This window comes from Solanum stenotomum, unplaced genomic scaffold, assembly GCF_019186545.1.
Source record: "Solanum stenotomum isolate F172 unplaced genomic scaffold, ASM1918654v1 scaffold13383, whole genome shotgun sequence".
NCBI classification, from domain to species: Eukaryota; Viridiplantae; Streptophyta; class Magnoliopsida; order Solanales; family Solanaceae; genus Solanum; species Solanum stenotomum.
This window is the reverse complement of record NW_026022521.1, coordinates 36,740-50,315: the sequence shown is the minus strand read 5'-3', so window position 1 is coordinate 50,315 and position 13,576 is coordinate 36,740. Positions and strand designations below refer to the sequence as shown.

At 34.9% G+C, this 13,576-nt stretch overlaps 1 protein-coding gene across 1 annotated transcript in view; it reads left to right on the top strand.

The window, feature by feature from the left end:
* The first annotated feature begins 1,348 nt into the window (after positions 1–1,348).
* The window catches only part of LOC125850059 (chaperone protein dnaJ 1, mitochondrial), a 20,390-nt gene continuing 8,162 nt past the window's right edge, over positions 1,349–13,576 (top strand). The window contains exons 1-15 of the mRNA XM_049529967.1: positions 1,349–1,496; positions 2,233–2,295; positions 2,394–2,487; positions 3,783–3,869; positions 3,967–4,058; positions 4,520–4,603; positions 4,703–4,741; positions 4,838–4,954; positions 5,046–5,087; positions 6,099–6,186; positions 7,333–7,397; positions 7,532–7,594; positions 7,665–7,737; positions 9,442–9,533; positions 11,876–11,947. Of these exons, the coding sequence (XP_049385924.1) occupies positions 2,239–2,295; positions 2,394–2,487; positions 3,783–3,869; positions 3,967–4,058; positions 4,520–4,603; positions 4,703–4,741; positions 4,838–4,954; positions 5,046–5,087; positions 6,099–6,186; positions 7,333–7,397; positions 7,532–7,594; positions 7,665–7,737; positions 9,442–9,533; positions 11,876–11,947 (1,065 nt within the window). The 5' untranslated portion in view covers positions 1,349–1,496; positions 2,233–2,238. The remainder of the gene's footprint in view (positions 1,497–2,232; positions 2,296–2,393; positions 2,488–3,782; positions 3,870–3,966; positions 4,059–4,519; positions 4,604–4,702; positions 4,742–4,837; positions 4,955–5,045; positions 5,088–6,098; positions 6,187–7,332; positions 7,398–7,531; positions 7,595–7,664; positions 7,738–9,441; positions 9,534–11,875; positions 11,948–13,576) is intronic.

Below are 13,576 nucleotides of genomic sequence, written 5' to 3'. Positions count from 1 at the left end.
TATTTTTACTAAATTTTATCACTAGATATTATGAGTACTTTAAGGATTGAAAGTTGATTGAAGTGTTAGTCAATTTTTTTAGGTATGTTATTTTAAAACATGAGAACTTTTCTGGTTAGAATGATTTGTTATCATTATTCAACATCTCATAGTTTACTCCATTTAATGTATGTTTTTTCTAGTTGTTTTGGTTGTCTCCTTAAAATTGTATTGATTATTTTCGTTTGGTATGTATATGATCTCACTTGGACAAAGCTTTCGTCCTTTTAATATTTTTCTTTTTTTCCTTCTCATTAAGCTCTACTAAATATTTTTGGTGTGAGTTATGACTATTTTTAGCAAGCTAATTTGAAGAATATGAAACAAAACCTGATCTAAATAAAAGTAATATCTTAAGCTACAAAAGATATGTCTATTAACATTGATTTGTTGTTCTTTATGTCCCAAGTCATTGCTGAGCATTTGAGTTATCTAGGTTAGACTCATTTTTAATTTTTTAATGTTCGAGAATATTTCTTTAACATGAGTTTCGAATCCAACATGTTGATCTACTTGTACTTTCTTAATGCAACAACTATACATATATATTTTATGAAAAAGTCTTAAAGTTGCATTGATGAAACATCTAGAAGGGCCTTCAGAGCAGCAATTTAATGAGGAATGAATTTCTAAAAAGGTCAACAATATTATTTTGTTGTTGTTTCAAATTTATTTTTCTCCTTCTATAAATTTTGTTAGAGTAACAAAGTAACAATAACGAAATGTGGTGAACGTTTGACCTCAAACAAGTAGATTGTCTTTTAAAAAAATTATTTATATTGTTGTGGTGTACATTTTTAACGGTCTTAACTTATTTATAACTAATATTGATTATCAAAAACTTTTATATAATTTGTTTTTAACAAGGAGTTATTCTAACCATAAAATTATCAGTTCTATAGTTTTCATGTACAAAAAAATAGAAAAAAATATGTTTATTCGCTACATAAAAACATCACTCAGTTTTATCAAGACAATTATATCATCAAACATATATTATGATATTTTTAATCATTCATTATATATTTCAAATTCTTGAGATATATGATAATGTCAAATCATTTTATTTCTGTTGAAATGTTCTTAAAACCTACTAAAATTTACTCTTTTTTTTTTATAACAGTCGATTATTAGAAAAGTTGTTCAAAAGCTTAGAAAGATTATTTATTCCCTTGCGAAACGGGGGTAAATTACTTAGTAAGAGCGTAAAATAAAATTAATTATTAAATAAAAATTGAGATATTATTTGACAATCGACCCTTTTCTCAAAAATTAAAAAAAGAAAATTATCAATGGGTCATGCCCTAAAAGAGAAAACCTCATGGGAAGAAAAGAAAAATTATAGTAACTTATAAAAACTTGAGACCCAATTAAAGCCGCTCCATAGAGCATAAAAAGTGAAACATTTTCAAGATTGAACCAAGAATTAGACAGTTCAGTTGCAGATACTTTTACAAGTAAGCCTAATTTCTCTCGATGTTATTTGCCTAATTTTTTTAAATTTTTTCTGTTATTAAAACCCTTTAGGTTACTTGGCAGTGTATGGTGTTCTGGTTTTTTGAATTGGCAGTGGGTATATGTTCTTGTATTTGTATTTGGGCTGCTTTCTGTTGATATAGTAAGTTAAGATGAGGAATGCCAAACACTGAGATTAAAGTGAAAAATGCCAAAGGGGTAAATTTTTATGGATGGGAAGCGAAAATCTTTGCTTAAAGAAGTTAGTGGAAGGAGGGTGTGTGTTAGATGGTGTTGTTGACTTGTAGCTTAAAAAGCTAATTGTGTTCTTCATGCAATTCTCGCATAAAACATTGTGTTCGCTATGGAGGATTGGTCAAACTTTCGGAAAAATATTTCTTTAGGAAAATAAGTTGGGATAACAAGTTGTACAAGTATCCTCCAACACACCTCATCCTCACTTTTCATAGTATTTGTTTAGATTATATATAAATGATTTTTGGATAATATTTTTTGCAAACGTACCGAACACAAGAAAATACGTAAGAAACCCACTTATTTTTGTGGAGAACATTTTCTAATAATACATTTTCCTTCATAGAGAACACACCCTAAAACTGAAGTGGTTAATTCTTGCCGAATATTATGTTATTATCACATCGAACGTTTTTTTATTCACCTGGGGCATTTCACTTTAGCTTATTATTTAACTCTTTTGGCTTTTGGAATTGCTTCCAGCTCCAAATGGGCAGACTGAGGTGGACAGGAGTTTCCCCAAAATCTATCATTCAAATTGTTTTGGTAATATTATTGAAAACTCCTGCAATGTTGTTCAATTTACAAGTTATATTTCAGAGAAGTGGTAATATTGTTCCTAAACTCTTTTTCTCCATTTCCAGTCACAGCACTCAATTTCTGCAAATTCAATGATCAATAAAGGGAATGTGTGTTCACATGTTTCAGAATATCTACCTACATTACTTAAAAATCGATGTAAGAGGCTTACCTTGAACTGTAACTTGTGAGATTGAACTCTTTTCTATGTATCAAACTCTGCAATTCTAAGGATTCTTTGCCATGACTCATGAGCTACTTGTCATTAATTGAGCTCAACTTTGTGCCCTTAGTTGTTAGTTAGGTTAATTGGGCATCGGTTATGGTGTGAGAAGGTACAAAAATTTAAACTTTACCTTCATTGAGTAGTGGTAACATAACGAGGTAATAATATCTCGGATTTGTTACAAGCTTCATTGATGTGGACAATTTCCAGAAAGGTCAGGATGGTCTAACTAATTTGTGTACATTAAACAGTCCTCCAAAAAGCAGTTTACCTAATTTGACACCAATTATAGAAGAGGTGGCAGATACTTGTTACAGAATAGGTGGAAAACGTGTTTCTTAAAGCTTTTGTTTAATGGGCAAAGCCAGTGTAAGCAATTTCAGAAGGTGTATTAGGACCATATATTATCTCTGTCGCTTGAGAAGCGGGAGGAGGGGATATATGCCAGGGTTGCATAGGGGTAAAATTGTTATCCTAAGACTATAAAGCAAAATCATGTCACCAGCTGTCGTGGTAGGTGCATAGTCACCTAGACAGAATAGAGGGATTGCACAATCTGCAATTATGGCTGATGCACTGGCTTAGTGCATAAATTTATAAAATCATAAATTAATTATTAAAAAGAGTTCCATGCTAAGGATAAAACCATACCACTGCATTAGTTAATGTACTTCCACTGTTCAATTTTAAAAATAACAGTTTCAAAAATTTACTTTCTCTGTTTTGTGATGTAATCATCTGTTTCTTTGCCTATCCAACTAGTCTCAATATAACCATACCACGTCTATGTTGCATATTTTACTGGTAACCCCCCATCCCCCAAATTTCCTCACACCACGACCACAAACCTAGTACTAGCTGGCAACATCAGATTTACTTGGACCTGAGGTGAATACTTAAATGCTAAAATATAGTTGTTAGTGCACTCAAGGGTGTGGTCAACCAAGTGGGAGGATAGCTATGAGGTTATAGGTTCAAATTAAAAAACATTCGGTGATTTCTTCTCATATGCCTAAACCACCAAGAACTACGGATACTTGTGTCGATGGGAGGCAGTAGGTATCTGGCAGAATAGTCGAGGTGGGTGAAAATCTACATTATGTATGTGCTGAATGTATGTTGAAACACCTGAACTTGACAGAAAATGTCGTTACTCCAACATGAATTATGTTCAGCCAATTGAAAAGCCAATCTATGATACCGTGGTTTACTTTGCTTTGTATATCAGCTTTGTACAGTTGCAGTTTTATTGGTAAACCTAATAGTTCTTCGACTAGGAGATTTCCACCGTTGAAGCATTTTTTCCATTCCACCGGTATTCCTCGATATCTTAGACAGCTACTTTTGATTTGCGTGCTTCATCTTTTCGATTGCTCTATCATATGAACCAATTGCATCACTTAATTTTTCAGGAGCTTGTTATTCTGCAGAGCGAGATTATTATGAAATTCTAGGTGTATCTAGAGATTCTAGTCGAGATGAGATTAAGAAGGCTTTTCATGCGGTGAGGATATTATTCAATAGGCTTTTAAGTTTGAATAAGTGGTTTATTGATATTCTATTTGGTGTTAAAAGCTTGTCACTGTCAATTTGGCACCACCTTTTGTTTGCATATGGATCTGTTTCGTTTTTGGTATTGATATTTTACTAGTCATTGGTAGATTGTTTTCAGTGAAGAGGCTGGTTATTTAGTAGTTTGTTGTCGTTAAGATACATCAGAGTTTTCTTCTTATCCCCCTCCCCCTCCCATATCTGAAAAAGGAATCTTCTTCTTTTTTTAGAGGTGATAATTCACATTGTGTTGGTGTTCTCAGACAAGTGATTCAATTTTTGCACTTCAAGAATTTATTTGCTTCATTTATATTAAGCATTATCTAGCTTAGATCTGTGACTTTTTATCATTTTCTTCATCCGTTCTGTGCTATTTTTAACTGTCTAGTATGTTGACATCAAAACCTTTTGCAGCTTGCAAAAAAATACCACCCAGATGCCAATAAGAATAATCCATCTGCGAAGAGGAAATTTCAAGAGATAAGAGATGCATATGAGGTTTAAATATTTCTGTGCTCTCGAAGAAGAATTGTTGCATTTCCTTGTACTACTTTCGTATGATTTTTTATGGATTGTAATCGTGAAAGGTGAATCCAGATTTTGCAAAACCCACAGAAGAGAGCACATTATGACATGGTAACATGTCTTTTCTCCTATGGGTTGTATTTTCAGGTTATGATACATCATGATTCAATTTGATAAACTACTAATGATGATTTTTTATTAATTCAGATGAAGGAGCAACCAAGCAACACAGAAAATATAAATTATAATTATGGGAATGGCAATGATTTTAGATATACATATAGCACACAATTCTCTGATTCGTTTCAGAAAATATTTTCTGAGGTATATTTCTTCTCCACCCCTTTTTTCTCTTTTGTGAAGTGCGGTGATGTATGGAATTTTGCTTAAATGTATATGCTTCAATATTTCTCAGATATTTGAAAATGAGGCTGAAAATCTGACACAAGACATTCAGGTGGTTCCTTTTGTGATTTTGTTCCATTTGAGATTTCCCCAGAAGATCAAGATGGTCCTTAACGTATTGGGGTTGGTTTACTTTGGTCCTTGGTATATGCACCTTAATAGATATGGTCCTTAGTGTATAGTAAAAGTGAATTATTTTAGTCCTCTACACTAAAAACTAACTGATCCGTCAAATTTTCAGTTAAATTTAACCCTCGATGATCAGGAAAGAGATTTTATGGTGGAGGCACTAGAGGAGAAGTCGGGGTAGATGAAGGTGAAGGACCGGAATCACTGGTGGAGAAGCCACATCAGCGCTGGATTTCGGTTCTGAACTTGGTGAATTTTCGACGGATCTGTAGAGATACATTGTTGTTCAGACAGAACTCCAAAGAAAAGCATGAAAGAAATCATTCGAATCCTTGCAATTGTTTATAATCTTTTCCTGGCTGTTATCATTAAAAAAACACTAAATTAAAATAAATCAAACAATATACAATGTAAAAAAACAATTGCAGATCTAGAGATTTGTGAATTGAAGGAAAAAGAGAGGGGTTTGGTAACTTACATGTTGGCTAAATTTGTTTCACTTCTTTGCTGTACTTCAGTATACTTTCAAATTTATGAAAGAAAGGATTCATCATCTTGTGATTTTGTTCCTAGCAGGGGATGTGCCACCATTCTTAAGTTTTTTGTGATTTTTCAGAGCTCCTACTTCTGATGACGGAGAAGACGATAGCTTGGGGCTTTGTTGCTGTGACTTTTGTTAGTCACGTGGTTAGAGGGTTAAACTTAGCAGCATTTCTTAAAAATTTGTTAGTTAGGGTAAAGGATCAAAATGATTCTGATCAAAATGATTAACTTTTCTTATGCATTAAGAATAATAAGGACTATATCTGATAGGGTGTATATATCAAGGACCAAAGTAAACGAGCCCTAATACATTAAGGATCACTTTGATCATTTTCTCAGATTTCTCCGCATTTTCAGAGACCTGTTTGACTGTATTATCTTCAAATGGTAGGTGGAGCTTTCTCTCTCTTTTTCTGAAGCTGCTAAAGGATGCACAAAACATCTTTCATTTGATGCAGATGTACCATGTGATTCTTGCAGTAAGTAAAAGCTGATGTTCTCTTTTGATACACATTGTTTAAACTATCTGGTTACGTTTTTTAAGCCTTTACTTTGTGTTGCAGTTGGATGTCTAATTGTCTTTTGCCTCGTCTTTTTCTTTGTTTATTATGCTATGTCTCTGTGGAAGCATGGGTAGAGGATGATTATGCAATTTGTCTGGCTTCTCTTTCTCTCTCTATGTGTGACATGTTTCTGTTCTCTTTCTCTGTTCTTTTTTTTGAAACTGGTAACTTTTGTCTATATATCCACAGGTATACTACAACAAAAGTGTAGTTCCCCTTCAAAAGTGTTACAACTTACAGAATAAAACAGTCTTAGTCTAAACTGCTGCCTATAAACAATCTAGCACATCAAAGATGTCTTCTGTCCTAGTTAATATATCTTGTTTACACGAAAAATATAAAAGAGCTAAGCAGTCCATCTTGATCTTGTCACTAGACAGGTGAAGGGAGCAAAAAACTGCTAGCGAGTTCCAACAGTCATGCTTTTACTCTGCTAGAAATACAGTACTATAGGGTGCTGTCCTAATGGATAAATTAGTACATTGATCATAAAGGTCACCCGGAAAGTATGGTTAAAATTTTTAAGTAATGAGGCTACTCTAGTTTCATGAGAGATAATGGTGCTTAACTGCTTATACCTGGAGGCACTATCTGGCTTCATCTAAAGTGAAAGAAAATAATAATTAAGTCTATATCTCAAGAGAAAAGAAGAAAAATGGAATTGTACTCAATCTATTCAATATTATATGTGGCTTGACTTGCATAAATTAGTACATTGATCATTAAGGTCACCCGGAAAGTATGGCTAAAATTTATAAGTAATGAGGCTACTCTATTTTCATGATAACGGAGCTTATACCTGGAGGAACTCTCTGGCTTCATCTGAAATGAAAGAAAATAATAATTAAGTCTATATCTCAAGAGGGAAGTAGTAAAATGTAATTGTATTCAATCTATTCAATATTATATGATGTGGCTTGACTTGCATGAAAAATGATGGAGTTGCTTTGACTTTTAACTATTCCCACGGTCTCATTTTATATGACAATTTTATCCCAAAACTTCCTCTTTGAAATTCATAGTTTTACCACTTAACACTTTGTTATCCTCATCCTCATTCAGATGGTTTGGGCTATCCATTGAATTCAAAGCCAAAAGTATGTCCAACTTGTCAAGGAGTTGGGAGAGTAAGTACATTCAAGTTTCTGACGGTGACCTCATCATATGAGGTTTAACCTTAGTGGAACACCTTCCCCTTTTGCCTGATAATCGAGCAATTTTATCTTTATGTTTTATTAATACTCTCCAACGTATTCATCAGGTTACAATCCCTCCATTTACAGCAACTTGCAGTACCTGTAAAGGATCTGGACGAGTCATTAAGGTCTTGATTTTGATACAATGAACAACTCTCAAAGTTGAGCTTCAAATGATCATTGCTTGGTTTTCTTCAGGAACGTTGTAGGGCATGCAAAGCATCAGGAGTTGTTGAAGCCATTAAAGACGTTAAAGTAACTATACCTGCCGGTATGCATTGGTTTTTACTTTCCAATTTAAGTGCTACCATAAGGAGTTTAGTTTATTTCTAAACTGCATCTGTGTACTATAGTTGAACGTTAGCAGTTTCAAAAAAAAATCTGCGTACTTCAGTTGAAGTTCTTGTATATTCTGCTTAAACAACTAGCTGGAAACTTTGTTAGTTCACAATATTTCATATCTTCATTTTTCTCCTCTAGGGTGGGGACTTTTCTGCTGGCACTAATTTCAAGCTTAAACAGCCCAAGATCGTTTTTAGGTGTAAAACTGTAAATACATGTGGGGTAAACTATATGGATACAAATCCCCATGCCCTAGTATGATAGATATAAGATAAGTTTAGTCGATTATTGTAGGTCAAGAAATTTCTCAACCACTTGGATTTGAACCACCACTTTTTGAGTGAAATCATATGAACCAGACTTTTCAACGAAAAAAAGGGTGCAGGGGGTGGGGGGTGAGGATGGGGGGAGGTATAAGATGATATTGAAAATGGGGAGTGTTAGGGCTATATCACTTAAGTTTGAATGTTGAGGATATAGCATGTGGTGTTTTGCCTCGTACTGCTATTAAATATACAAATGACCAATTTTAATGAAGATTAAGGTGATTCGGTGCTTTTCCACAAAAGATTTGATCGTATTGTCGTATTTGACCCTCATCGTATGATAAACTTCCTGACTATGGAGAACAGATTTCTTTACCAGATTTGTGCTGGTTGTGTTTCCTGGTAAAGTCCTGAATTTAGAGTATAGAGTACAACCCTGAACTGAGAAGATTTAGTGTAGTCAATTTAGAAAGAGGGTTTTGCTAAAGGCAAATATGAAGCTTTACCACTGAGAAATAAATAAAGATGGTTTAAATAGTAGAATTTGACAGGTTTGCTATTTGATAAGGAGATACTTATCAAAGTGGAAGGGTAAACTCTATAATATGGTTGAGACCAAAAATGTTATGCAGGAGTGAATGTTGAACGTGTAAGGCCTGCATGTCCACAGAAAAATATCTCCAAAATGCGGATGTTGAGATGATTGTATGGTTATATAAGATTAGAAATGACCACATTGGACAAAGGTTAGGCTAATATATGTAGGCAATAAAATGAGAGAAGGTAATATGAGATGGTTTAACCATGTTTTATGTTGGACCTCCAAATGCATCGGTTTATAGATGCAAACTATGATGATTGGAAGTTCTAAAAGGAGACGGGGTAGATTTAAAATAATGAAGTTAAGTTTCAATAGAACCTATAATCTCTTGGAATCCATGTTGATCTAATCTAACTACGAACAAAATCAATGGAAAGAGATGATCCACTTAGGCAATACCAACTAGCTGGATTAGTGCTTAGTTGTTGTTGTTACACTTACATGAGGTCTGGTTTATCAAGAGTCATTTTACTGTGGTTAGAGACTTTATGTCAATATGACTACATTGCGGGACTTAGGGAGCTACTTCTAAAAAATCCGTTATTTTACCTTAAAAATTAGTTTGTAATGTAACAAAAAGAGCTGAACAGATGTAGATGATTCATATTGTTGATCCCGGCTAATTTCAGCATACCTGATTGATCCTATGTTCATTGGACGAGTAGACATTTCTATATGAAACTTTTTCTGATTTTCATTTTAGTAGCTAGGTCTAAGAGCATAAGATAGGATTATTGTGATGAACTTACTGTCCGTGATGGATCAGGTGTTGACTCTGGTGATACTATTCGTGTGCCAAAAGCTGGTCATGCTGGCAGGCGAGGGGTGCAGCCAGGCAGCTTATTTATAAAGCTAAAGGTGCATGATCCTCATCTGATTCAAGTCTTACTCTAATGTATCTTCTATATTGGGTCAGCTAATGTGATTTTTTGTTATTGTTTTGGATTTACTACCATGTCTGTGACTTCAAGAATTTTTATGCATGGTCAATCCTTATAATATTTGCATTATATATATAGCAGAAATCCATTAAATTTCTAGCTTATGGATAAATTATCTGATGTCCCTGATTAATAGCAGAAGCCCACTAGAGTTTTTCTTTCGACAAGGGAATTGGAATATCCTAATGCATGGGTGATGGGTATGAAGTGAACACCTACAAAGCTAGACATGACCAGGATCTGCTAAGGGTTCAGTGACAGGCCAAAAAGACATTTTCAAGGGGGTGGGCTCTTATATTTTATAAAGGGAGATGATATATACATTGCTTGTTTTTTGGACTAGTAAATATGGCTTCCAGCATAGCCTTGGTTCTGAAGATTTATAATATTGCTCCTTTCTCAAAAAAAGGTGAGATGATATATCCATAATAATGTGTTTGGCGTTGCTTTAGGTTATTTACCCTTCTCTTTAACTATATCTTTTGAGTAGATGGTATTAGGGAAGGGTAAATAAAGGTAAACTCAAAGGCATTTACCTTTTGTAGATGGTCAGAAAACAACTTAAGAGGGGAATGGGAGCTTAAGGTAATTGAAAACTGTGTATTTTGGCTTTTCCAGCCCCTCAATCTTACAACAGAATTTGCTGAATTACTTATGAAAAAGTATTATTATGCAATTAATGCACAATGAGCAAACCGCCTTTAGTTATTTTTCTGACAAACAAAAAGTTGATGGAGTAGAGGACCATCGGATATCTGATAGTGATAAACTAATGTACATTCTGTTAGTTGTAATTGGACCGGGAATGGAAAGACTTCACATCAATTCAATTAATAATGTCTACTTCTTGAGTGCTAAGGAAAAATATATCCGAAAAGAAAGCTGATAAGAGAGTCTAGCTATTTCACTCTACCCAAGTAATAAAGTGGAAGCCCCTTCACTCCGATCAGAAAAAGAAAGTCTCCCAGAGATATTTGTTAAAATCCAATCTAACCAGCAAGTCTTGAACACTTACCAAGCTCTTGATCAGTGTGGTATTCACCTTCACTTTATTCTACTCTTTTTAGCCTTTATCTTTATTCGATGAACTCTTGGCGTATTAAACTCAAGCAAGAACTGCTTGAACAAGAAATTGTTCGATTCAGTAGCAGCTCCTTATGTTTCTCCAAAAATGCATTGTGAGGGGATGGAAGCTTTCTGAAATTTATGTGCCCCCTCAATAACTTGATTGAAATATTTGAAAGCAAGTAGGGATAATCATTGATCATCATACTGAAGAATATGACTTTAAATGAAAGCTAACAAACACATTAATGTTGGAGCTTGGACCATTGTTTGAACGACTGATTTGGCTCAATACCTTCCATATATTTCCTAAAGCTATTACATGGACTGATTTAAGCGTACCGGCAGGCATGCAAAGCGGGTGTTTTTGAGTATCATGCATGGTAACTGCAGTTTTATATATTATGTAGATTCCATGTCATTGTTACCAAAGGTAAAAGCAGAGGTGGTATCAAGTTTCAGTTGGGGCTTTGAGTGCAAAGTGCAATCAAAGTTCAAAAGCATGAGCTGTAGCGAAGAAAAGCGCTACAGAAGAACAAATAAATGTCATACAAGAAAAATGAATATAAATACAAACCTCAATTATGTGGACTTAATCATTGAGAAGCTATAACATATGGGACGTGGCATAAAAGCATGCTATTCTAGTTCAAAAAACATTGTAAATTTATTATTCAGATCCAATTTTTGTTTACATTAGTAACTTGTGTTCTTTTACTAAATTTTTGTTTTCGTATTCCAATTCACCTAGATATCCATACAAAAGTGTCCTCTATTGCTTTGCCATTTATATTTGCTATTTAATGTTGCCCTCCTTAAAACTGATTCCATTGGTAGTTGAGAGTTGAGACTCCCGTGATGCCTCTACTAAAGCTGTGAAGCGCCAGTGAAGTGTGGTGATGGTCAGGCGAAGCGTCTGGCCTGTGCTGCACTAAGCTTCAGGGCTTAAGCACATTTAAGTGGGCCTTTAACAACATTGATCGGGCCAAGACCTATGTTTTTGTCGCACCATTACACATAGTCACGTTAAGACAAAGAAATATCTTTTGATAATTGACTACATGGGCATACATTTGGTGCCTTTCTCAGTTTAGATTTTCCCTTTTTTTCTTTAAAACCTTTTGTCTTTGGGGTCCTTTTTGTTGACTGGTTTAACTTTGTTTACATGAAAACTTCATGCTTTTTGTTTCGCAGGTTGCTAAAGATCCTCTATTTGCTAGAGAAGGAGCTGACCTTTATGTGGATTATCATATCAGCTTTACAAAAGTGAGAATAACTTTCGTTCTTTCCCTTCTTCTAGGCATGCTAATAAACGTATATGCTTTACCATATACATTTGCTTCGCTGTTGGTAGGAAGGTATCTGGGTTGTTCTTCTTTTTTCTTGATAAGTTCAAACGGATAGTTGTGCCCTTCATTCTACTCATGTAACTGAGGAGATCCTTGACACACTCTCTCCCTTTTTTCTCTGTGCATCTTAATCAACTTAGTTAAACCATTAGTACCATTATCCAGAAAATAAAAAAATAAAAATCATAGTACCATTATCAATACCGACTCTGAAGCTCTCCTCAATCTCTCTCTTCAACAGTCCCATTACCAGATTCAAGCATTGATCACCATACTGAGATCATGACTTCAAAATTTCATCCCATTCTAGTTGGCAATGATTAGAGGTTGTTTAGTTTTTTTTCGTTATCATTAAAAGGCGATATTTTAAAAGACAGCATTAAGAAAGTGCTTTAAATATTTACAGGGAAAGGGAAAGACACATTACAGATTGTGTAATGAGCTCGATAAGTCTATCATGGCTTCATGTCATTTGCACTAGCCAGATTACACCAAAAAAGCAATAGGGATTTGTTCTATATGGACCACCAAATAGCTGAAGGAACTGAATTCCATATTTGCATTTTAGTCTTTCCGAGACCTTTACTGTACCAGTACTGCAGCAAATAGTAGTTACCTTAGGCATTGCCCACTTGACCCCCAATGCTTTTGTGGGAACCAGATTTCTGAAGTGAGTGAACAGTGAATGGAAAGGTGATTAATGTCCTCAAATTGGCTCTCACACAAAGGGAATCTACTGTAAATATCCTTTTTTGGGAGATTCTTGTGATTGAGGCATGCGCCTACAGCCAGCCATGTGAAGCATTCCACCTTTATAGGTGCCATGTTTCTTCAAATGCACTTCCATGATCAATTGAGAATGAAATATGAGTTCCTCAAGAGTCGCTTAAGGAGATTAAAAGGGATACACTTTTCAGCATCTGAAGCATTGAAGAAATGCTGTCTACATCTACAATCATTTATGCTTCGCCTGATATTGAATTCCTGCCGTGTGTGACCAATGCTCTGAAATTGTAGCATCCGGATTCTGTGCTACACTGAAAAGTATTGCAAATTTCTCCCTTAATATTGCTTGACCATGCCAGACATCCACCCAAATTTTACTCCTGCCATTACCCACTTTAAATGAAGAGTTGGAGTAAAATGTGTTTCAGTGAACTCTGATGCTTTTCCAAATTCCATTAGGGCTGTGAGTTTGTGTCTGCTAGGTTGTCAAATGATTGAGAAGCCTATATTTTGCAGTGATAACTGTTCTCCATAGAGCGTATTCTTCGGCAGCGAATCTCCAAAACCATTTTTGCAGTAAGGTGATGTTTTGGACTTTCAGATCTTCCACTCCTAACCCCCCATCCCCTAATTTTCTATCCAAGTTCACTATGTTCCACCTAAACAAATTAAAAGTTGTGTTTTCTGTCCTTGCCAGAGAAAGTCTCTCCGAGATTGTTGAGTTTGAAGTGATACTGATTAGCAAGATAACTGGCTGTAGATAATACTGAGTGGGTGGATGATAATGCTGGTACATGGGAAGTGGGGGGGGGGGGGGGGG